Source organism: Micrasema longulum, unplaced genomic scaffold (assembly GCF_059751315.1).
Source record: "Micrasema longulum isolate JH-2025_06_02 unplaced genomic scaffold, ASM5975131v1 h1tg002498l, whole genome shotgun sequence".
In the NCBI taxonomy this organism is placed as follows: domain Eukaryota; kingdom Metazoa; phylum Arthropoda; class Insecta; order Trichoptera; family Brachycentridae; genus Micrasema; species Micrasema longulum.
In genome coordinates, this window is record NW_028279640.1 from 26339 (window position 1) to 52727 (window position 26389).

General features: G+C 36.6%; 1 protein-coding gene across 1 annotated transcript; it reads right to left on the reverse strand.

Annotated features, from left to right (window-relative positions):
* Positions 1-476: 476 nt before the first annotated feature.
* Positions 477-25190, reverse strand: Paip2 (polyA-binding protein interacting protein 2). The gene is made up of 9 exons (XM_088240555.1): positions 24849-25190; positions 20696-21039; positions 17032-17110; positions 13721-13827; positions 10926-11011; positions 9822-9913; positions 2992-3563; positions 1063-2316; positions 477-847 (listed from the first exon to the last, which is right to left on the reverse strand). The coding sequence occupies exons 2-8, from the start codon at positions 20777-20779 to the stop codon at positions 2122-2124; spliced, it is 1215 nt and encodes a 404-aa protein (XP_088096681.1). The 5' UTR covers positions 20780-21039; positions 24849-25190; the 3' UTR covers positions 477-847; positions 1063-2121.
* Between the last annotated feature and the right edge of the window lie 1199 nt (positions 25191-26389).

The following is a 26389-nucleotide window of genomic DNA, read 5'->3' on the forward strand; positions in this document are numbered from 1 at the left end:
TAGACATTAAAAAGTCGGCGAGTAGTTATCTACTAATATTTACTAACACTACTTGAAATATTTCAACAATACGTTAACGCTTTAAGTATAAATAATAAAATAAAATTTATTTTTGAACCAATTTACATATTTTTCATATAAATTTATCGATTTACAAAAATTAAAAATAATATTAATTTAATATTTCATTAGTCCTAAGAAATTATTTAAACCACCATACATTTATATAATTAAGAAGGAAAAAAAGCATTCTTAATGTTAGCCAACTGTGATATTTTGAAATGTCTCAATTATTGTAAACATTAATGCCTGAAATTGGCCGAAACTTCGGCCCGGCCGAGACCTGCGGCCGGGATGTGTCGGATTACGTTCGGCTGTACTCGGGTGCATCTTATGGCTTGTATAACGTAATAATGAACCGTTCAATTTATGCCTTTATTTCATTATGTATATCACTTTTTTTTAATGAACTCATAAGGTTTTACAATAAAACTGACTGATTTTAGGCATTTAGAAGTGACATTTAACTTATTTAATAATGTTTTCGAGTATGTCCAAATGTTTGCAGACAGGCTGGATTTCCTCCCCGGGGAGTTATGTGGATCTAAATTTGTTGCGACATTTCTGAGAAGAAATGGAAGTCAAGGCATTTACAGGTCTTACGATCTGTCATTGGCTGGTTTCAGTGGCCACTTTATACACTACGTAACATTCACCACTTTGCTTAAGTTTGAAAATTTTGGTAAATAAAAAATTACCGCTTAAAGTGTGACACTTGGTAAATGAAAAAACACCACTTAAAGTGTGAAACTTGGTAAACGAAAACACACCACTTAAAGTGTAACATCTGGGAAATTAAAACACACCACTTAAAGTGCGACACCCGGTAAATGAAAACACACTACTTAAGTGTGACACTTGGTAAATGTAAACACACCACTTAAAGTGTGACACTTGGTGAATGAAAAAACACCACTTAAAGTGTGAAACTTGGTAAACGAAAACACACCACTTAAAGTGTAACATCTGGGAAATTAAAACACACCACTTAAAGTGCGACACCCGGTAAATGAAAACACACTACTTAAGTGTGACACTTGGTAAATGTAAACACACCACTTAAAGTGTGACACTTGGTGAATGAAAACACACCACTTAAAGTGTGACACCCGGTAAATGAAAACACACTACTTAAGTGTGACACTTGGTAAATGAAAACACACCACTTAAAGTGTGACACTTGGTGAATGAAAATACACCACTTAAAGTGTGACACCAAGTAAATGAAAACACACCACTTAAAGTGTGACACTTGGTGAATGAAAATACACCACTTAAAGTGTGACACTTGGTAAATGAAAAAATGCAATTTAAAGTGTAACACCTAGTAAATTAAAACACACCACTTAAAGTGTGACACAATTTTTGTACAGAAAACAAACGACTTTATCGATGACACAAGTCTTAATGTTCAAAATATAAATTCAGCAGTTGGCTAACCTCACATAGTATTATTTTATTCTTAAATATGGATATTTTAAAACACTTATAAGGCAACTTCTATACATATAGTAATTATTATCTATTAGAATTACATATGAAGAAAAAGAAATAAACAAAAAAATTAACAACATAATGTTTTGATAGAACATTCATATAATAGTTTTGTCCAAAGTTTTAACCGCAACACACGAACCGTCCTAACACATCCATGGCTCAATGTCGGTTGGTTGAAAACAGACAAGATTGTCAGCGGAATAACAGACCACTTCAGCTGTGACACATTTTTCAGTGAAACAAAAACCGACCACTTCAGCTGTAACACATTTTTCAGTGAAAAAGAACCGGCCGCTTGAACCGTGACACAAAAATCCGATCACTTCAGCTGTGACACAGTTTCCAGTGAAACGAAAATTGACCACTTCAACTGTGACACGCTTTTCGGTGAAATAAAAACCGACCACTTCAGTTATAACACATTTTTCAGTGAAAAAGAACTGTGCCACGAAAATCCGACCACTTTGACTGTGCCACATAATTCAGTGAAACACAAAGCGTGACACGAATCTCCTTTATTGCGAATGTTTCTTTAGAATATCGACGAGCTTCCGCCGGGGTGGATTATTTTTTGCCCTTTTTCGAGGTCGCGGCGCTCCTGAAGGGCTTCTTGTCGTCCTTGGGGGCGGGCGTCTTGGGCTTGGCGGCGGCGGCGGCGGCCGGCGGCGCGGCCTCCGCCCTCGGGGCGGCGGGCCGCGCGGGCAGGTTGGCCCGCGCGGCGGCGGCGTAGTTGAAGACGGCCGGGGTCGACACCTGCGCCTGGAATTCGAGCACAAGTATGGAACGGGTCGCTGTATAATAATGTTTTATAGTCACAATGTTTATAGGAAAATAAATAAAATGATTGTTCAACGGTGTTTTGAGTATGTCCAAATGTTTGCAGATTGGCTGGATATCCTCCCTAGGGAGTTATTTAAATCTAAATTTGTTGCAACACAGACGGAAAACATTATTGAGAAGGGATGTGAAAGTCTAGGCATTTACAGGGCTTATGACCTGTCGTTGGCTGGTTTAAGTGGTCACTTTACACACTGTATAACATTCACCATTTTGACCATGTTTTATCCTCCACATTTCCTCGACTCTTCTATCTGTTGACTTTCGTTAAGTAAATGAGCTTAAACCTTTATCATGTGGGTGAGATTCATTCGGCTGAACCAATTCACCTACTAGACAACACAAACAATTTTTCAATTTTCATACTTCTTTTACCAGTTAGTTAATTCAACAATGTTTTGAGTATGTCCAAATGTTTGCGGACTGGCTGGATTTTCTCCGATGACAGGTCATAAGCCCTGTTAATGCCCAGACTTCCATATTATTCCTCTCTGCAGTAACAAATTTAGATTTAAATAACTCGCTGGGGAGGAAATCCAGCCTGTCTGCAAACATTTGGACAAACCCAAACATTCTTAAAATATAAAATCAAAATACCGTTTCAACCGGAACTGAAGTCTGCAAACTGGGAAGCGGCGGTCCATGCAGATCCACCACAACCTCTTCGACACTCTTGGCTTCGGTCGACTTAGCCTCGACGACCTCGGCCGGCTTGGCATCCTTGGCCTCGGACGACTTAACATCCTTGGCTTCGGACGGCTTAGCATCCTTCGCCTCAGTTGGCTTAGCATCTTTGGCCTCGGTCGATTTGACCTCCCTGGCCTCGCACGATTTAGCGTCCTTGACTTCAGACGGCTTGGCGTCCTTGACGTCGGACGGCTTAGTGTCCTTGACCTTGGCCCTTTTCCCGGCGTCTTTGTCCTTCTTGACCTCGGGCTTTTTCTTCTCCTCGGGTTTCTTCTTCGCCTCGGGTTTCTTGGCGGTGACGTCGGGGGTCTTGTCGACGTCCTTCGCCGCCTCCTCCCCGGTCGGGATTTCCGCGACCGCGACCGCGCCGCTCTCCGCTTCGGGTTTCGAGAGAGACAGTTGGCTCAAACTCTCCGGGAGAGTTTCGCCATCGTCCTTGGGAGGGTTTTCCGAGGCGACGGAGACGGTAGAGCCTTCGGCTTCTGCAAAACAAACAAAATATAAATGAAGTTGAGGAATCAATTTATATAACAACCTGCATCATGAACTGGAAATTATCCGGGTCTACGCTAATTCAAGGTGAATTAAAAAGTACATTTTTTTACAAATACATTTATTTATGAAATTAATATTCAAAATTAAGTAGTGGTAAGTTTGCAGGGTCCATAGTCCATAGTCGAGGACGCACACGTGTTAAATTAGTTCACCTGAAGTAGACTAATGACCGACGATGCAATGTCATCATTTTCTATCGAATCGAATACAACTCATATTACAACTCTAGCAATATTGGAATTATACTTGATTCTAAATTAACTTTTGAAGGTCACATTAATGCAATCGTTAAAAAAGCTTATTAAATGTTGGGTTTCCTAATTCGCATAGGCAATGACTTTAGTAATATACAAACCATTAGACTATTGTACTGTACATATGTAAGAAGTCAGTTAGAATTTGCGTCACCTGCCTGGAACCCTCATTATAAAAAATACATTAATCGAATTGAATCTATTCAATCAAAATTTATATCATACTGCAGATTTAAATTAAGGGTTTCAGAAAATGAAACCAATGAATTTCTCACTCATCTTAACCTAAAACCACTGAAAACCCGTAGAAACGTAGCTGACCTTGTATATCTGTACAAAATTATGAATAATCAAGTTGACTGTCCACAGCTCCTATCCCTAATTGGTTTTAGGATCCCTGTAGCGCAGACCAGAAACAAAAACCAATTTCATATTTTTAAATATAAAACTAATGCTTGCCAAAATTCTTATATATGTAGAACTTGCAATCTGTATAACAATAAATTTAACGATATTGATATTAATAATATAACACGCAACAATTTTAGAAAAGTAATTGAAAATCAATTTATGTTTCACTAATTTTTTTTATTTTTTATTTTTTTAAAATATGTTTTTTAATATTCTCTTATATAATATCTTATTTAACCGAAATACCTACCTGTGCAGTTACATTGTGTATGGATATGTACATGTACATGTGTATGTGAGTTTGATATTTGGTTAATTATTATAAACACTTTATTTTATTTTAGTTTTTGAGTTTTTTTTTTAAATTTTTATAATTATTATTTTCTTCAATTAAGTTGTTCTTCTTATAAGGCTCAATAATTATCGCAAATGTTATACTCGCTGCATATGTATGTATACTTATTATTATGTTATCCGCACTGTAAAATGTACATACATATCTAAATTTAATATCTATTCTTAACTTCTTATTGGTAATATTTATCTTTTAGCTTACGAGAAGGCCTGTAATTGGATCTTAATATATAATTTAACCTACACTGTAATTAATAAACATTGTAATCTGTTGGCTTTCCAAAATAAAATAAATAAATAAATATTGCACATAAAGACGGGATCATCGCCCAGCAGTACATTCACATATGGACCCTACAAACATGTTACACAGTAAAGAGAAAAAAATCACATGAGAAATGAGAAAAACAAAAGAGCTCTTGAGAAGGTTAAGGGGGTGAGGAAATGGAGTCGAGGAGAGGAGGAGAGGGATTTCCATAATGTAGTTGACCAATTCAACATTTTGATATTAACAATATTTTGAGTTTGTCCAAATTTTTGCAGACAAGGATTGGATTCAACTCCCCGGGGAGCTGTTTATATTAACATATTACAACAGAGATGAAGAACATTTAAGAAAAGGTAATATAGAAGTCTAGGCATCTACAGGGCTTATGACCTGTCAATGGCTGGTTTAAGTGGCCACTTTACGCACCGTGTAACATTCACCATTCTGCCCATATTTGAACATCTATATTCCTTCAATTCTTTCATCCGTTGATGTTTGTGAAGTTAAAGAGTTGAAACCTTTATTTATGCGGGTGAGATTCGTCTAATTGAATGAATGAAGAAGTATAGAAATTGAAAAAATAACATTTTCAGGCGTTGCCTAGTCTAGTGGTTTAAGTGGCCACTTTACGCACCGTGTAACATTCACCATTCTGCCCATATTTGAACATCTATATTCCTTCAATTCTTTCATCCGTTGATGTTTGTGAAGTTAAAGAGTTGAAACCTTTATTTATGCGGGTGAGATTCGTCTAATTGAATGAATGAAGAAGTACAGAAATTGAAAAAATAAAATTTTCAGGCGTTGCCTAGTCTAGTGGTTTAAGTGGCCACTTTACGCACCATGTAACATTCACCATTCTGCCCATATTTGAACATCTATATTCCTTCAATTCTTTCATCCGTTGATGTTTGTGAAGTTAAAGAGTTGAAACCTTTATTTATGCGGGTGAGATTCGTCTAATTGAATGAATGAAGAAGTACAGAAATTGAAAAAATAAAATTTTCAGGCGTTGCCTAGTCTAGTGGTTTAAGTGGCCACTTTACGCACTGTGTAACATTCACCATTCTGCCCATTTTAGAACATCTATATTCCTTCAATTCTTTCATCCGTTGATGTTTGTGAAGTTAAAGAGTTGAAACCTTTATTTATGCGGGTGAGATTCGTCTAATTGAATGAATGAAGAAGTATAGAAATTGAAATAATAACATTTTCAGGCGTTGCCTAGTCTAGTGTGTAGGTGAAATAATTCAATTAGATGAATCTCAATATTATGTATCTTTTTTGGGTGATACCGTGTATGTTGGATTTGATCCGACGTTTCGGCTACCATTGCAGGAGCCATCTTCAGGGAAAACTGTGTGTTTTATAGAGAAATGTATGTGTTTAAGTACTAGTAATTTGTACCGTGTCACAGTCAGCAGTAGGCACATTTCTTGTTTTGTAGGAAAGAATAATTATGTTTATGTACTAGTAATTTGTACTGTGTCGCAGCCGGCAGTAGGCACATTTCTATTCGTTTTTGTCATATGTAGTGCTGGGAACCATGTTGAATTTAATTTAAGCCCGTCGTCTTTGTTTATATTATTTGGATGTCTGTGTATTTCAATTGCCTCTTTTATTATTCGTGCACTATAATTACTAGTTTTATGTAGAATTTTTGGTTCAAAGGCGAAAAAATGTCCTGTGTCTATAAAGTGTTCCGCTATTGCGGATTTGTCTGGATGTCCAAGTTTACACGCTCTTTTGTGTTCATCAATTCTCATCTTTGCTGTGCGCCCTGTTTGTCCAATATACACTTTTTCACATCCTTGGCAACTTAGTTTGTACACGGCTTCAGTTTCCAGAGGATTTTTATCTTTTGGTTTTACTAAATGGTCTTTTATTTTTCCACAGTCCCAAACGTTGTTGCAATATTTTGTTTTTTCAGCACTTTGGCTATCCTGTCAGTTACATGCATTGGAGCATAATGGATATAAGAAGAAACAAATTGACAACATTATTAAATCGCAAGGGACAAAGAAGAACAAGGAAGAAGATATTACCAGAGGGACTGCATACCTACCATATGTACAGAATGTAACTGACAGGATAGCCAAAGTGCTGAAAAAACAAAATATTGCAACAACGTTTGGGACTGTGGGAAAAATAAAAGACCATTTAGTAAAACCAAAAGATAAAAATCCTCTGGAAACTGAAGCCGTGTACAAACTAAGTTGCCAAGGATGTGAAAAAGTGTATATTGGACAAACAGGGCGCACAGCAAAGATGAGAATTGATGAACACAAAAGAGCGTGTAAACTTGGACATCCAGACAAATCCGCAATAGCGGAACACTTTATAGACACAGGACATTTTTTCGCCTTTGAACCAAAAATTCTACATAAAACTAGTAATTATAGTGCACGAATAATAAAAGAGGCAATTGAAATACACAGACATCCAAATAATATAAACAAAGACGACGGGCTTAAATTAAATTCAACATGGTTCCCAGCACTACATATGACAAAAACGAATAGAAATGTGCCTACTGCCGGCTGCGACACAGTACAAATTACTAGTACATAAACATAATTATTCTTTCCTACAAAACAAGAAATGTGCCTACTGCTGACTGTGACACGGTACAAATTACTAGTACTTAAACACATACATTTCTCTATAAAACACACAGTTTTCCCTGAAGATGGCTCCTGCAATGGTAGCCGAAACGTCGGATCAAATCCAACATACACGGTATCACCCAAAAAAGATACATAATATTGATAACAGTGACCGTGAAAACCTTCGCACCTATTTAGATGAATCTCACTCGCATAAATAAAGGTTTCAGCTCTTTAACCTCACAAACATCAACGGATGAAAGAATTGAAGGAATATAGATGTTCAAATATAGGCAGAATGGTGAATGTTACACAGTGCGTAAAGTGGCCACTTAAACCAGCCATTGACAGATCATAAGCCCTGTAGATGCCTAGACTTCTATATTACCTTTTCTTAAATGTTCTTCATCTCTGTTGTGATATGTTAATTTTGATATTATAATAAAATAAACATAATTAAAGGAACATAAACTTATTACGCACTGAACGAAATTTTGTATTAAAAATATCTAAATGGGGACAAAGTATTTAAATTTATTTCAACAGAGAGGGAAAACATTTTTGAGAAGTAAATATGGAAGTCTAGGCATCTACAGGGCTTATGACCTGTCATTGATTTGGCTCAGCCGGATGAATCTCACCCGCGTGACAAAGGTTTCAGCCCTTTTACTTCACAAAAGTCAACAGATGGAAGAGTTGAGGAAATGTGGATGTTCAAACCAGTGGAAATCTCGAAGATGTGAGATGTGGGAATATTCTTTTAATCCCGCAGTGCCGAAGCCGTGGCGAGCATTTGGCCGGTGTTTTGTTTCACACATAATTGTCGTAGATCTTTCTGTCATAATAAAAAAAAAATTAAGATAATTCTCTGAAAATTTTACAACTAACATCATGCGATATGGTTGAACCAGCTCCGCTAAATAATGGCTATATCGTATTTATTTATTTATTTATTGTGGATAACTTATATAGCGCCATTTTCGTAATAAAATACCTCAAGGGCGCTTTACATGGTGATTCTATTGTTAAGTTAATTTAATTGAAGCTTTTAAATTTGTAATTTAATTAAAATAATTTATTTTGTTGTCACGTGCTACGGATTTATTCAAATGATTTAGAGAACAAGTGGGTTTTAAGTTTTTTCCGAAACATCACTTCACTCTCACAGCCTCGCACCTCTGCTGGGAGAGCATTCCATGCTGTAGGGCCTGCGACCGCAAATGCGCGCTCACCAAATTTAGTGCGCTGTTTGCGTAGAGGTATAATAACTTTTCCTCTCGCCGTAGACGTAGCTGATCTAAGCGTGAGACGCCTGTCAGCTAGTTCATCTGGAATGCAGAGTTCCCTTAGATATTCCGGAGCCGAGATATATATCGATGAATTTAATTTCCACCACATAAGGGATCCTCATGTAAGGCCAATCCTTTTTACATAAGCTAAAAGATACTACCATCACGCCATTTCCCCGTAGGGGTAGGCAGAGAGAATGGACCGCCACACACGTCTATCCTGGCATACACTCCTAGCCTCTTCCACATTCATACATCTTGTCATACATGCCCTTCGGTTCTGTCTGCTTTTGACATGACCAGACTTAAGATTTTGGTTTATCTGATCGTGCCACGTCTTCCTCGGTCGTCCTCGTCTAACAACGTTGCCGTTCATTTTTGCCATATATACTTGTTTTACCATTCTCTCGTCGTCCATTCGTTCTACGTGACCAAACCATCTCAGAGACCCTTTCTTAATCTTATCAATTATACTTGTCTCAGATTTACACTCTCGCCTGATTTCATCATTCGTAACCCTGTCGTGCATTGATTTCCCACACATTCGCCTAAGAGATCGCATTTCAACCACGTTCACTCGGCTTTCATCCTTCCTCTGCCAGTTCCATGTTTCACTTCCATAAATAAGTGTTGGGACTAAAACTCCGTTGTGCACTGCCAGTTTAGCTTCGATTGACATATTTTTATTAGAAATTACTGTGCTTAGTGCTCCGTTCATTTTGTTGCCCGCATTCACTCTTCTTTCAACATCTTTTTCTACTCTTCCATCTCTTGAAAACATGCTTCCCAGGTACACAAATTCTTCTACTCGCTCGAGACATTCGTTGTTTACATTTATTATGCAGTCAGTAACCTCACTATCCCTTTCAAATACCATCACTTTTGACTTACTTTCGTTCATCGCCAATTCGCTCTCCAGGCATACATCATACATTCTAGAGACTAAAACTAAAAGATCAAATAAATAAATAAAAAAAATGACAAAAAATTGACATTTTCTTACCAGAAGCACTGGAAGGAAGAAAAGTGGGCACAAACTCAGCGGCTAGGGGGTTTAGCGTTGACTTGGACACTTGCTCCTCTAAGCTGACATCGCTGGAAAATAAATTGATAAATTAATTCATCTAACTTTGTAGCAACAGAGGGAAAACCTTTTTGAGAAGGAAATATGGGTGTCTAGAACAGGGCTGATGACCTGTCATTGGCTGGTTTAGGAAGGTCACTTTACGCACTGTATAACATTCACCATTTTGCCTATGTTTAATCCTCAACTCTTCCAGGAAAAGTGGAAAAACGTAAAATTGAAGAATGTGAAAATGAGATTTAACTGTATTATGTAAGAATTTTTTTTTTTTTGTAGATTACCTATAAAATAAATCACAGCTCGCCACTGGTGTGTGGACAAGGAATAATTTTATTTTTATTTAATTTTTTATTTTTGCACCACAACAGGCCGGGAGGCCCAATTACAGTGGTGAATTACATCACAGAACACCCAGGCTTGAGAAAAATCACATTTAATTTTTGTGTTCTCACCGGGAACCGAACCCGGAACCTTCCGTCTGTGAGTCAAGCGTCTTGACCACTACACCACGGAGGCCGCCGCTAATAATGCCAGAATGATGTAAACTTTTTAGAATATTTTGGTATTTTTTATGATTCCTTATACTCGGTTTTTCGGGGCCAGACCGCGAAACTTCAGAGGAACATTCATCATGGTAAGCTTTAAAAAAATCTTTATAAATTTTTCCAAAAATAAAAAAATGTAGTAAATCCTTTATTTCTCGGATGAGCAGTCCCTCCACAAACCCCTACCCCTCTCCTACCCAGCCGCTTCCCCTGTCCGCGTCTGATGCGTATCGCGTCATCGGTCAAATATTTTTTTATCGCAAGGTTGCCAGTTCGAGAAATTATAGATTTACTCAATTTGGAGAGCATAATTTTTGTAATTTTTTTTTTAAATGACTTAGGAAAAATTTTGCTGGGATTTTTTTTAAAGCTTACCACGAGGAATGTTCCTCTGTAGTTTCGCGGTCTGGCCCTGAAAAACCGTGTACATATTTTTGACTATTTTATTGGATGTGCGATCAGGCTAAATGAGACTCACCCTCTACTCTGCGCCTCCCTTTCGTCCGCCAACATCGCCTCTATGCACTGCTCCATAAGGGCCTCTTCTTCGAGCTGCTGCATCACCTAGGGGAAAACAATATTTAATCATTCCACAGCGTATTTTTTATTTTTTTAAATTTAAAAAAGATGAAGAACATTTAAGAGAAGGTAATATAGAAGTCCAGGCATCTACAGGGCTTGTGACCTGTCAATGGCTGGTTTAAGTGGCCACTTTACACACTGTGTAACATTCACCATTCTGCCCATATTTGAACATCTATATTTCTTCAATTCTTTCATCTGTTGATGTTTGTGAAGTTAAAGAGCTGAAACCTTTATTTATGCGGGTGAGATTCATCTAATTGAATTATTTCACCTACATACTAGGCAACGCCTGAAAATGTTATTTTTTCATTTTCTATACTTCTTCATGGACCAGGTAATTTATCAACAATATTTTGAGTTTGTCCACATATTCCCTTACTTAAGGTATTCTCCATCCCTGTTGTAATTTGACTCCCTAGGGAGCTGTTTATATTAACATATTACAACAGAGATGAAGAACATTTAAGAGAAGTTGATATAGAAGTCTAGGCATTTACTGTTTTTTTTTCATTTAGTCAATGGCTGGTTTAAGTGGCCACTTTACACACTAACAATCACCATTCTGCCTATATTTGAACACCTTTGTTCCTTAAATTATTTCATCTTTTTGATGTTTGTGTTCATTGACAGGTCATAAGCCCTATAGATGCCTGGACTTCTATATTACCTTCTCTTAAATGTTCCTCATCTCTGTTGTAATATGTTAATATAAGCAGCTCCCCAGGGAGTTGAATCCAGTCCATGTCTACAAAAATTTGGACAAACTCAAAATATTGTTAGAAAAAGATGTGTTAGGAAAATGATAAATGCCGATTCCTGGCAACATGTAGGCCAATTTTATTCAAAGTGCCGGGTATTTATACATTGAAACTTCGTCTTATTGTTAAATCGAGACCAGTGCCTCGATTATGAACGATATCTTCATCTGTATATATCGAGACGGTATACTTAACTTCTGTACTATCTATATCTACCACATCATATGATCCAAACAAGCCAATGGAATGACCGCAAACAATTACTCCGCGTTCCTTACGTCACTAACATTAAAAACAGTTCTCATTTATAGTTTAAATGGGCTTCTGTAATAAAAAGTGCTCGCTTCAAAGCGATTATAAACTCCAATAAATCCCAATTCAAGCAAAAAATGCTCGCTTGAACATGAATTTTGCATGACTTTTGGAAATCACCTAGACGGTACGCTTAGCGATCGTCTGTATGGATCTACCGATCTGTACCGATCGACTACAAAGCCGGCTCCTATAACGTCTCGATATACACTCGGAAAGATGGTAAAACAGATGGAAAAAATATAATAACTAAATATTTTTTTTAGTGGTGACTTTCTGACGCATATAATCTGTGTCTGACGCCTAGATACTCTTATTTGTTAATGGAACAGAACCTAGCGACATTATTTTCACATCTAGGCGTTTGTTTTATCAAAGTGACAGTTATGTCGGAATTTAATTCGACTTCGAAATTGACTTATTTCTTTTTCATATTTTTAATAAATCATAATTAAAGGATAAATTGTTCGGTGGAGCAAAATTTTGGACACTTTTAATGCGTAGATAAACATATCGAGGGGTTCTAGACGCATCGGTATAAACTGATGTACTTACATCAAAACCTGATGGTGGGGGTATCGATAGTGTACCTTTGTAGTCAGCCGGGAGACTTTTATCTTCAACTAAGACGTCATACTGAAGCTATGTCATTTTAGAGCGTAGATATGTGTACCGTGACGTACGCTTCCCCTTGATTCATATCGATGTACCTACCCAAAACTTGAAGGTGGGGGTCGGTGGTATATAATGTTTGGATAATTTATATAGCGCCATTTTTGTGAAAATCACCCCAAGGGCGCTGTACAATAAATAAATATCCCAACACGTCTTGCAGCTACAGAAGGGATTGGGGTTGGGATTCTAGTTCCTCGTCTCCAATTATGATATATTACAATTATGATATATGGGTATGAGCTGGATAACAGAACGTCTTGCAGCTACAGAGCGCATGGACAATAAGAAATCTAGCAACTATTTACAGTTTTATTTTCAAATTTTTTATTTGACAATGAAGTTTGGGGTTTAAGTGATATTTTAAAAACGAAATAAAAAGCAAATTTATAAAGTTAGATAACAACAAGTCTCGCAGCTACTGAGCGCATGGACGGTTGAAATTCTAGACCCCACTTACTAAATTGAGATATTTGATAGTTGATAACATTTACATAATATGATAAAAATAATATGATAGCTACTCGTATCATCACAAAAAGTATGTAAGTAAATTAAATAAGGTTTGATCAGTGATCAGTAATTTCCCATCATTTAGATTGAAAACTGTCATTCTAATCAAGCTATATTTTAAAGACTATAGGGCCATTCAGTATTATATATCATAGTATACAGGGACTATGACATATTCTAGTGTAAAATTAAACAAATATTTCATTTCAACCATGTCGGGAATTGAATCTGTGACTTCTTGCATGGTAGGCAAACGCGCTGACCACTATACTACGAGGCCGTCAGGTAAATTAAAAAATATATGTATATGGGCTTGCCTTACTGGTAAACCCTAGGCACGCTACTATACGGGAGTAAATAAATCTTAAATATCGCATATATTTGGATGAAAGTCCGGCGAAAAAGATTGACAAACGAGAGCACGAATCAATACCTGCTTGTCGAACTCCTCTTCGTTCTCCATCCACATGTACTCGGAGAAGTCCTGGGGCTGGGAGGGCTGGTGCGGCCCCCCGAAGTAGCCCCCCGGAGGCACGAACCCTGCAACACGAGAACCAACATTTAGTGAAACAATGCCGACCACCGGTCCCGCGTGGGAGGATGGCCAATCTGCGCAGTTGTCAATTTTATTACCATTATTATTGGAAGGTGGAAGGTTTTATCGGAGTATGGAGTGAATGATAACCTGACAAGGGCTATTGCTTCACTGTATAAGGACAGCACAGCATGTGTGAAGGCGAATGGGTCATTCACGACATGGTTTAACATTCCTAAAGGAGTCGAACAGGGATGTGTAATGGCACCACCAGTTCATGCTTTTACCAGCCGAGACAGATTAAATGCATACGCAAAAATTTGCCAATTGATGCCGCCCGTCAATTAATAAATGCGTTTGTAGTGTCTAGAGTCGAATATTGTAATGGTATCTACGCAGGTCTACCGATGAATAAAATGACTCGCCTACAGGCTGTACTAAATGCCGCAGCGAGACTTATTTTTGGAATTTCCAAATTCAGTCATATCACTCCACTACTTCGGGAATTGCACTGGCTACGTTTTCCACAGAGGGTGGAATACAAACTCTGTTGGCTTACGTATAAGTCACTGCACAACTCTGCTCCGGAATATCTAAGGGAACTCTGCGTTCCAGATGGACTAGCCGACAGACGTCTTACGCTTAGATCAGCTACATCTACGTCGAAAGGAAAAGTTATTATACCTCTACGCAAACAGCGCACTAAATTCGGCGAACGTGCATTTGCGGTCGCAGGCCCTACGGCATGGAATGCTCTCCCAGCAGAAGTCCGAAACCGAAGTAAAAATTAAATTTATATCTTTATATAATCACTTTGTAAAGCGCCCTTGAGGTATTATATTACAAAAATGGCGCTATATAAGTTATCCATAATTATTATTATTATTATTTGTTCAGCATATGCATCGATAACTTTACGAAAGGACTTGAAGATTTACGAATGGGAGCAAAAATGACTGGTATAACTGTCAACTGTCTTCTGTGTGCTGATGATGCCGCGCTTCTTGCTAGCAGCAAAGGAGACCCGCAATTCTTGGTGACAAAAGCCGACGATGTATGCGAGAAAAGCCATTTGCTGATGAATGTTGATAAATCCAAAGGGATGGAAATATAACTAAATGTGAGATCAGCGTGAACGGCGATATTGTGAATCGGGTAGAAGAATTTGTGTATCTGGGAAGTCTGTTTACTAGGGATGGAAAGGAGGGCGAGTGCCGGGAACGGGGTGAACGTTGCACCGAAATCTACTTTGGCAAACAAATGTTTGTCGCAGGAGACTATTGAAAATACTATAATATAAGGGGGGAATTTTGACAAACTTAAAATATTGTCGATAAATCCACCTGCTCCATGAAGAAGTATAGAAATTGAAAAAATAAAATTTTCAGGCGTTGCCTAGCCTATTTATTTATTTGACACTTTATATACATATACAATAAATATACATATAAGGGCGGGCATATTGCCTTAAGGCAATTTCTTCCTACCTACCCAAACCGTTCAGTTTGAGAAAATTATAAATACATGGACATATTGAATCTTACAATTTTATACAAAAATTAAAAGCAAAGATTAACAAAAATAACTAACTAACTAACTAACCATCACGCCATTTCCCCGGAGGGGTAGGCAGAGAGAGGATAGAACGCCACACCACTCTGTCCTGGCACACTTCCTTTGCTTCCTTCACATTCATATATCTTCTCATGCACGCACGTCGATTATTCCGACTTTTCACATGACCACTTTCAAGAATTTGTTGTACTTGATCATGCCATGTCTTTCTCGGCCTTCCTCGACTTCTACAACCGGACACATTCGTATCATAAATCTTTTTAGCCGTTCTTTCATCATTCATTCGCTCCACATGACCGAACCATCGCAAAAGACCTTTCTTAATTTTGTCGATAATGCTTAACTCAGCCTTGCATTCTGCTCTAATTTCGACATTAGGGCACCTATCATACATTGTTTTTCCGCACATTCGCCTGAGGGATCGCATTTCAACAGCATTCAGTCTACTTTCGTCCCTTTTTTTCCAACTCCATGCTTCGCTTCCATACATTAGGGTCGGTACCAGAACTCCATTATGAACTGCTAATTTAGCCTCTTGCGATAGACACTTATTTGCTACGACAGACTTTAAGGCACCATTAACTCTGTTCCCGGCACTAACCCTCCTTTCAATATCCTCGTCTATATTTCCATCTCTAGTAGACATACTACCCAGATATACAAATTCTTCGACCTGTTTCAAACTATCTCCATTTACTACAATCTTACATTCAGTCATAGTTACATTTCTTTCAAAGACCATGACGTTCGACTTTTGCACATTCATTAGCAAATCACTCTCCTTGTACACTTCGTAAACCTTTGGAACCAAGGATTGCAGTTCCAACAATTTAAATTAAGCGTACTATTTAACTAAGCAAAAATATATCTATTTTTATATTTTTTTTGTGCGTTATTTACAAAGATGATTTTTTAAAGTTACATTTATCAAATACCGCGCCAAATGACTGTAATCAGTGTGTCACTTTCCAGTAGTGACGTCATGAAACGGTTGGCGTTCTTACTTTCACTGACCTGACAAGAATCTATCGAATATTGCTTTGATTACTTCATTTAGTTGATCGTTATTTGCTCATTTCTATGTTATGGTTGTTTTTACGAACGCTGCGATTTAGAAAAACCTATAGAGTTGACATAATCTCTGGTTGAAATGTCAAATTATACTCTTTTTTTCTATGGTCAATGGTCATGGTATGTATAAAAAATAAATAAATACTATACTATGAAGAGAGGAGGGGATGGGAAGGAAAGAAGAAGAATAAAGGAACAATTTAAATATTTAGATAGTGACATTTCAATCTTGACTTAAATGTAAATAATGAAGGGGCGTCTCTTACATTAGTGGGTAGATTATTCCAGAATCGAGCGGCTACTACTGTGAAAGAGAAGGCAAAAAAATAGCCTAGTATGTAGGAGACCTACAAATGCAGTTGCAAACAACTCCGTACTTCTGGTGACTCGATCTAGTATTACATTTCGTAATCTTCCCACAAATGAATATTTTTTTTTTCAACAATGTTTGATTATGTCCAAATGCTTGCAGACTGGCTGGATTTCCTCCCTAGGGAGTTGTTCATATTTAAATTTATTTCAACAGAGAGGGATTTTTTTTTTCTTTTGGAATATTTATTTACCTGCGGGATGCATATGGTGGGGCATCATGTAGGCGCTCCCATTGCCCTGTGGACCGCCTTCCATCATCACTCCATTGCCCTGAAACGGAAAAACATTCGGTAAATGGGATTGGTAATGGCTGGTCACCGCCAATACTGAAATGACAGCCAAATTGTTTGATTGGGCGATTATCCCTGTTTTGAAATAGAGCGATCTCTTAATCTGCCTTCATTGGAGAGACGTAGAACTGTGACGGGCCTTATATGCATTTTCAAAATACTTAATGCTTTAAGTGATGTCCCATCTCTGTTGCGATCAATTTTTTTTTCATGTTCCCAACCGCGTCACCAGAAGTCAAAATCTGCTATTTATAAAATCTTCTAAGAGCAACGTTGGTTTTTATGCCCCAATGTCCAGAATGTGTAGATTAGTCAATTCATCACACGACTTGGAATTCTTCGGGATAGATCTTCCGGCTTTTCGTAGATCTCTTCGCGACTAAACAGCGTGGGATGAAGTTGGATTGACGTGGTTTAGCTCGAAGCCTTATGTATTTCGTTTTTGAGAATATATTGTATACTATGATTGTTTTGCCCTTGTTTGTCTTTGCTAAATAGTTTTATGTTCTTTTTGTTCAGTTTCTTGCATTTATGCTTCTTCATGTAACTGTTGTAATTGGCTTAGGCCATACATATATAATAAATAAATAAATATCTTCCGCTTTTAAGATAGTGGCTGTGACGCTGTTTCGCCTATAACAACTCTGACAGTGGTGCGAGCTAGCGTAGCCGCCTACATTGTCGTCGGTTATGTTGTTTTGCTCGGCTTAAAAATAATATGTATTATCAACAATATTTTGAGTTTGTCCAAATTTTTGTAGACAAGGACTGGATTCAACTCCCTGGGGAGCTGTTTATATTTACATATTACAACAGAGATGAAGAACAATTAAGAGAAGGTAATATAGAAGTCTAGGCATCTACAGGGCTTATGATCTGTCATTGGCTGGTTTAAGTGGCCACTTTACACATTGTGTAACATTCACCATTCTGCCCATATTTGAACATCTATATTCCTTCAATTCTTTCTTCTGTTGATGTTTGTGAAGTTAAAGAGCTGAAACCTTTATTTATGCGGGTGAGATTCATCTAATTGAATTATTTCACCTGCTTACTAGGCAACTTACTAGCTATATTACCTTCTCTTAATTGTTCTTCATCTGTGTTGTAATATGTTAATATAAACAGCTCCCCAGGGAGTTGAATCCAGTCCTTGTCTACAAAAATTTGGACAAACTCAAAGTATTGTTGATAAATCCACCTGGTCCATGAAGAAGTATAGAAATTGAAAAAATAACATTTTCAGGCGTTGCCTAGAATGTAGGTGAAATAATTCAATTAGACGAATCTCACCCGCATAAATAAAGGTTTCAGCTCTTTAACTTCACAAACATCAACAGATGAAAGAATTGAAGGAATATAGATGATCAAATATGGGTAGAATGGTGAATGTTACACAGTGTGTAAAGTGGCCACTTAAACCAGCCATTGACAGGTCATAGGCCCTGTAGATGCCTAGACTTCTATATTACCTTCTCTTAAATATTTTTCACCTCTGTTGTAATTTGATACCCCTGATCTACTGAAATTGATTTCATTCTATGTACCACCGAGATTAAGCAGAACATCTACAATATTTTATTGTCAAAATTGTCAAACGGTAGCTCAATATAACTCACCTATTGTTAGATTACAGAATACCGGGAATGAGTATGCATCACATTTTGATATATTTAGTTTATCTCTGCCTAACTTAAAAAATAAAGTGACTAACATATTTTTATCAAAAAGAGCAAATCATCTTCAGAAGATTGGGTTGGAATAGTTATAATTTGATTGACTAATGTATTTTGTTATTGTATAATTTCTTTAAAATATGTATGTATTTCAAGTAATTCATAATGTGTACAGTACGAGTATATTAATATTTCATACTGGATTTTTTTAAAAATATTTTTATTTTTAAGCTCTCTTTATACCACATATATGTAAATGGCAGAAATGCCGTATATAAATAAATAAATAAATATGTTAATTTAATTTATTAATTCCCGAATGATTTAATTTATCGTCTCTCTTTCTTTCATCTCTTTTCATCATCACATATAAGTGTAAAATAAATAAAAATTAATATCCTTAAAAGTGGCAGGTGAATTTTATAGAGCTATGATGTTTTTAACACCTGCGCAGGGGGCAGTAGGGAACACCTTTCTTTAAAAAAAATGCAATTTGGCAAAAATGACGCTTACATTGTTCTGCCAATTATGGCTCTAGAAATTTATTGACCATTGTTAAATGGACTAAATAAGTCGGTAAATAAATAAAACGAACCTGTGGCAATTGCACAGAAATCTTTAATCCGAGTTAAAAAAACCATTTCGTTATCCAAGTGACTTGCTCTTCAAAGAATTCAGAGTACTGAATATTATTCAACAGTATATATTGAGAACGGCAGTGGTTACACACATCGATAGAGACATTTACCCGAGCGTCAACCACAACCGTAATACAAGATACCCTAATAGGGATCTGATACTAAGTGAAGGGGTCAACACTGTTCCGGCATCGAGACAACACTATTACGTAGGCAAAAAGGTCCATAACCTTTTGCCAGAATCGTGGAAAGACGGGAGTGTTGTCAAGTTGCGGAAGGTGTTGACCTCGCTCTTTCGTGACATTGGTCGTAGGGAGTCAGAAAAGTGGATGAGAACCTTACTGGATGTCAAAAATAAAATATAAAAAATAAGGAATAATTTTAAAAATATATATTTATTTTATTTTTATTTAAATCTTAAAGTAGGGCACACATATCATACATATTGTTATGTGTGTTCTAATAATAACATTGCAAATATATTTAATTTATGAATTGTTTATCACATATGTTTTGACCATTATTTTAAATTTTGATATGTTTTTTTCTTCGTAAATATTTTGTTCCATTTCGTAATACTTTTTAATTGCTTTAAATAAAATGGAATTTTGTGACTTTGCCTTTTTCCTAAATGGAAGTCTAATTTTGTTATTTTCTCTAGTATTGTGATCGTGTATTTATAGATGACAACCATGAAGTTTCGCATAAATAAATTGTCTATGTTTTTATGAATGTATGTATGTGTATGTGTATGTGCATGGGTGTATGTACGTGTGTGTATACACATTGTACATATGTACATGTGTATATATGTGTGTATTTTTTTTTTTTTTTTTTTAAATTAAAAAGAAATATTTGCGTTCTTATGATTTACCCAAATATTTAATTTTGAGGGCCATTTTCAACGAGTTGTAAATAACTCATTATTAGAAAATGGGAATCAAGATGGGGTAGAGTAGGATTCGAACCACGGACCTTTGGTCCGTGAGTCCGAGACACTAGCCACAGGACCACAACCCGATTCAATTTATATATATGTGTATGTCTGTATGTATAAGAATCAAAATGTGTATCCGAATAAGTTTATATTTTGTTTGTCCGTGCTCTATATTAATTTGTTAACTATTATAATATATAAAAATGTAATTGCCTAGCTTGGAACGGGGTATGTACCCTTGTTAGCTGGGCAAAGTGAACATGGAATTGTATTTTGATAAAGAGTGAATAAATAAATAAATAAAAATAAAATACCTGCCACTGCTGGTTCATGTCCATGCCATTCGGGGTCCCGTGATAGTAAGGAACATTGCCGGAAGTCGTCGTTGGGATTTTCATTTTTCTATGCGTCTCTCCGTCAGAACACCGAGCGGGCCGAGGGGATGGGCGAAAGAGCGTCCTGGCTCGTGGAGAAAACCGGCGGCGAGGGTTCAAATGAAAGAATAACGAAAAAAAATAAGATCGGCTTCGGATTAGTGCGGCCAGGTACGAAACGGCGTCTCGGGGGCGACCTCCGGTGAAACACAATAAGTCCTGATGTTTCCCCTACTCCATGTATACATTGTCTTCTCAATGGAGAATCATTTCAGCACGCCAACCTGCAAAACAAAAAAACAAAATTAGCCGACTCCCGCTTGAAAATAAACATTGGTGCAATCCCTTTCAGGCTGTGAAACTTCGGAGCAAAAATCATTTTCACGGTGAGGAACTTCAGCCCTACGGGAAATCGGATACAAAAATATTTTCTTGCAGGGGGTAAAAATTAGAGCGTCAAATTTTAAGGCAGTTTCTTGAAAATGTACGAAAAAAATAATCAAAAATATTTTAATAAAAACGCACTACTTTGAACGACGTCACAGGTTCATATGAACCAGCCGATAATATGCAAAAAAAATTAAATATTTTTATTTGCGATCTTATGATTTACCCAAATATTTTATTTTGAGTGCCATTTTCAACGAGTTGTAAATAACTCACTATTAGAAAATGGGAATAAAGTTGGGATAGAGTGGGATTCGAACCACGGACCTTTGGTCAGTGATTCTTCTACCTCTCCTGTCTTATGGCAAAACGATGCATCTTAAAAAAGGTCGGACTGAGATAATTGCTTTTAAAATGATTTATGGCAATTAAATCAGAACTTTTCCATAGTTACACCAAGTTGCCAATTGGCTGGGAGGCTTTATAAAAAATAATCTTAATTACCACATGACAGATCTCAGATGCAACTATAGATGCATCATTTTGCCATCGGACAGGAAACCTGATTCAGAATATTTCCGTTCGCACTGATCTCACATTTAGTTATATTTTCATCCCTTTCCAAGACATTGGATTTATCAACATTCATTAGCAAATGGCTTTTCTCGCAAACATCGTTGGCTTTTGTTACCAAGAATTGCGGGTCTCCTTTGCTGCTAGCAAGAAGCGCGGCATCATCCGCATACAGAAGACAGTTAACAGTTGTACCACTCATTTTTGCCCCCATTCTTAAATCTTTCAGTTCTTTCATACAGTTATCGATGTATATGTTGAACAACCATGGTGACATTACACATCCCTGTTTGACTCCTTTAGAAATGTTAAATCATTCGATCCATTTTAAATTAAAAAAATAATATAATATTTTGTACGTATGTACTAATCTGTCGTTTTTACTAATTTGATTGCCCTTTAGGGCGGCGATTCTTCAGAGAACTGAACTATCATTTATGTCAATGAAATTACCTCCAAAGCATTGAGCATGTTAGGTTGCAAAATTCGAATGAGTCAACGCTCACTTTGATAATCCGAAGGCTCTAATTTCATTATATTATACGTTCATCAGAAGCCATTTGGAATACGCATCTCAGATATGGAATCCCCAGTATGCCACATACATAACAAGAATAGAAAATATTCAAAACAAATTTATAAAGTACCTAAAATACAAAACCGGTATTTCTTATGTATCAACGCTCACTGCCTCCACCTACCATGTAATCACTTCTCTACAATACCGCAGTGTGTGCGCACCAACTACTACTTAGTTTAATGACAATACATGTGCTAGCCAGGATTTGTAGACGGTACCACGTGCTTCTACACTTACGCTCATACAAATACACACAAACACACTTTTTCGTTGTACTACAATTTAATATGTGTGATTTTTATTTAGAAACTTTGCTGGTCTGTCTTTAAACCTTATCTTTTTTCTGTTATTATATCATTGTAGACCATGGGTGGCCAACCTTTTCAGCAGCCGGGCCAGATTTTGGAAATGAGATTTCCTACCGGGCCGTACAACAAAAATTCTTCTATTTTATTTTATTTAAATCTTAAAGTAGGGCACACATATCATACATATTGTGATGTGTGTTCTAATAATAACATTGCAAATATATTTAATTTATAAATTGTTTATCACATATGTCTTGACCATTATTTTAAATTTTGATATGTTTTTTTCTTCATAAATATTTTGTTCCATTTCGTAATACTTTTTAATTGCTTTAAATAAAATGGAATTTTGTGACTTTGCCTTTTTCCTAAATGGAAGTCTAATTTTGTTCTTTTCTCTAGTATTGTGATCGTGTTCATGCTGGTTCCGATCCATTTTTTTCCAAAATTCTGTTTTTTTATTAGAGTTTATAATTTTATGAACAAATATCATTGTATTGTAAAATATTCTTTGTTTATATGTTAATAATTTCATTTCATTTACCATCGACTTTACCCTCGTGTATCTGTTTTTTTTCAAAATGATTTTAAAGGCTTTATTTTGTAATACAGTTGGTTTATCTATGTTTTCTTTGTTTGATAAAAATAATATTATTAAATACAAATAAGAAATATGTATATTTTTTAAGAAGATACAACAAAAATGAGAGTCAAACATATTCATTAGATTAGAGTTACAATACAAAAAATAGCAATCCACAAAATTATCATAAAAAATAAACAAAATATAATAAATTTTATATATTGTAGGCATGTGAGATTATAGCAAATGGAGACAGATTAAAGCAGGTTGAAGAATTTGTGTATTTGGGAAGTATGTTTATAAGAGACGGAAATGTGGATAAGTACATTGAGAGAAGGGTTAGTGCCGGAAACATAATTAATGGTGCCTTAAAATCGATAGTGGCAAATAAGAACTTATCGAAAGAAGCAAAATTGGCAGTACATAACGGAGTTCTGGTACCAACCCGTATGGATGGTAGTGAAGCGTGGTGTTGAAAAAAGAAGGATGAACGTAGACTGAATGTTGTCGAAATGCGATCTCTCAGGCGAATGTGTGGTAAGATTATGTATGATAGGTGTACAAATGTCGAAATTAGAGCAGAGCGCAAGGCTGAGATAAGCATTATCGACAAAATTAAGAAAGGGCTCTTACGATAATTCGGTCATGTGGAGCGAATGCGTGATGAAAGAACGGCTAAAAGATGTTATAACGCAAGCGTGCCGGGATGTAGAAGCCGAGGAAGGCCGGGAAGGACGTGGCCGAGAAAGATACTTCCATAATATGGGATATGATACTAACTATGCACGATGGAATGTTCTTTCGGTGGTTTTATGTACACCATTAAATCGCCCTTGAGGTATATTTATACGAAAACGGCGCTACATACATTATCCATAGTAATAACAATTTATTTATTTTTTAGCATAATATGCCTCGCGGGCCATTAGCAGACACCCAGCGGGCCGCGGGTTGGCCACCCTTGTTGTAGACTGTTTCTGTAGAATAAATAAATAAAGTCCCTCGGTCCGAAAGTAGTATGAGTTTGTATTTGTTTAAGTTGTCTCGGTGTTGAGGATCTAGTGATTACATTGTTTGTATGTGATGTATTGTAGGGGTCATGTCTTTCATTTGAGTAAAAATAGCCACTAATAAAAGAAGTTTGGTTTAGAATATTCACTTTCGCGATTGAAATACACGCCTTTAGGGTGTGAAAGTTCAAATGAAAGGCTCGAAAAACACGATAATTTCTGCAATGAGAATGACTAATGAAGTTGTGGCAATATGGTCATTAAGTCAAACATTAAAATTTGATAATTTCGCGTTAAAATCGCCGTGATTTCGCGAAAATTAATGCAAACGAGGCTTACAACGTATAATCGTACGCCCAGCGAGTAAAAATGTGGGGAATGAGTAAGATCGGTCGGTATTAGATAGTAGTTTCTATCTGACAGATGTTGGAGTCACTAACCTATATTCGCAAAAACACTTCTGGGTAGTTCCATAAATACATTTCACTAGAAGCGACATTTAAAACATCTAAAAATACATGCCGTATTGATAAATATCCGCAGCGCGATTACAGGTGATCGGAGTGCCGTCAGAAAACAGGGATTCCGTTTGTTTGAGGAGAATTTCGTTCGAACGTGTCAGTTTTGTCGGGGATAGTTCTGCACAACATACCTCGAATCGGCCATTATCTCGCGATCGGATCCGCGCCGCGATCGAATGCACCCAGCCGGACCTTGCAGAATTACATCGACACGTGTCGAACTGGAGAAGTAACGAAAATACGGGTCTCGTTACGCGGTTACTACGTCGCCAGAAGTAGGTTATTCACTTCTGGCCGGGACCACGGCTCCGGCGCCGACAATGTCGCTCGTTCCGCGGTTCCTGGTGATCCCGCTGTCCGATTTGATAAGGCGGAGAGAAGGGAATTGTAAAAAAACAAGTATAACCTCACTAATTTCTAAAGCGAAACGTCCAAACGAATCGTCGTGGCGCGAGGGAAATGGCGACTGGAGTGAAGTTGGCGGCTAACAGCGCTAGTGATACCACTCCGAGAACAAAAAATATTCAATACTTGTGGGTAGGCACTTTTTTGTAGTTCATTATTTATTTATAATCATTGTGTATTTTGGGTCCACTATTATATATTTTATATATCAATGACTGATCATTGAATAATATTAAGGGAAAAATTATTATGTATGCCGACGACATCGGACTATTCTATAAAAATCAAACAGACGTATTAACAAACAATGACATAAACGAAGACCTAACTATGTTGGCTAAATAGACAAACACAAACTTACTTACACTTAAAAAAAGTAAACACAATACGAGAATATCAGAAAAATATCATACATAACCTCCTAAAACGAGAAAAGGACAATCGAGACTAATAAACCGTGGACTGAAATTATACAATAAACTACCAGACAAAACTAAACAAAAGACTCAGACAACCTTTACAAAAGATGTTAAAATATTATTATTAACAGTATAATGTTTTTTTTTATATTTTAAAAGTAAAAATATTTTGTTAAATGAATGTAACCCGTAAAAATTTAAAGAAATTAAAATAATTTAAAAATCAATATGGATATTCTGGAGAAATATTTTCAAATCTAACTTTAAAAAATAAAATATAAAAAAATGTCACTAAAAAAACGCGACATGCGTGACATTAATAGTTGTGACGTCAAGATTCGGGACGATGCTCTATACAAATTTGAATGGTTTGGAACAATGTTGAACATGAACATGAATCGTGACGTATTAGGGGCGTGGTCAATGCAATGGTCGTTTTTGCGGGAATCCAAAATTACAAATTAAAAAAGATTTTTTATGCTTCTAATGAGCAGCAAATTTGTTTTTTTTAATGGACAGTAAGTATCACATAGACCCTTTTCACTTTAAAAATGTTTTTACTAAAACTTGATAATATTTCCCCAGGCATTCTGCATTAAGCACTTGATAGGCAAAATTAGCAGTTCGCAATGGAGTCCTGACACCGACCCTGATGTATGGGAGCAAAGTATGGACATGGAAAAACAGGGTTGAAAGTAGGCTGAATGCTGTCGAAATGCGATCTCTCAGGCGAATGTGTGGTAAAACTATGAACGATAGATTCGTATATTACGCAATATCGAGATAGGCATCATCGACAAAATCTGTTGGCTTTCAATAATAATTTCAAGGCGTTTATTTATTATTAT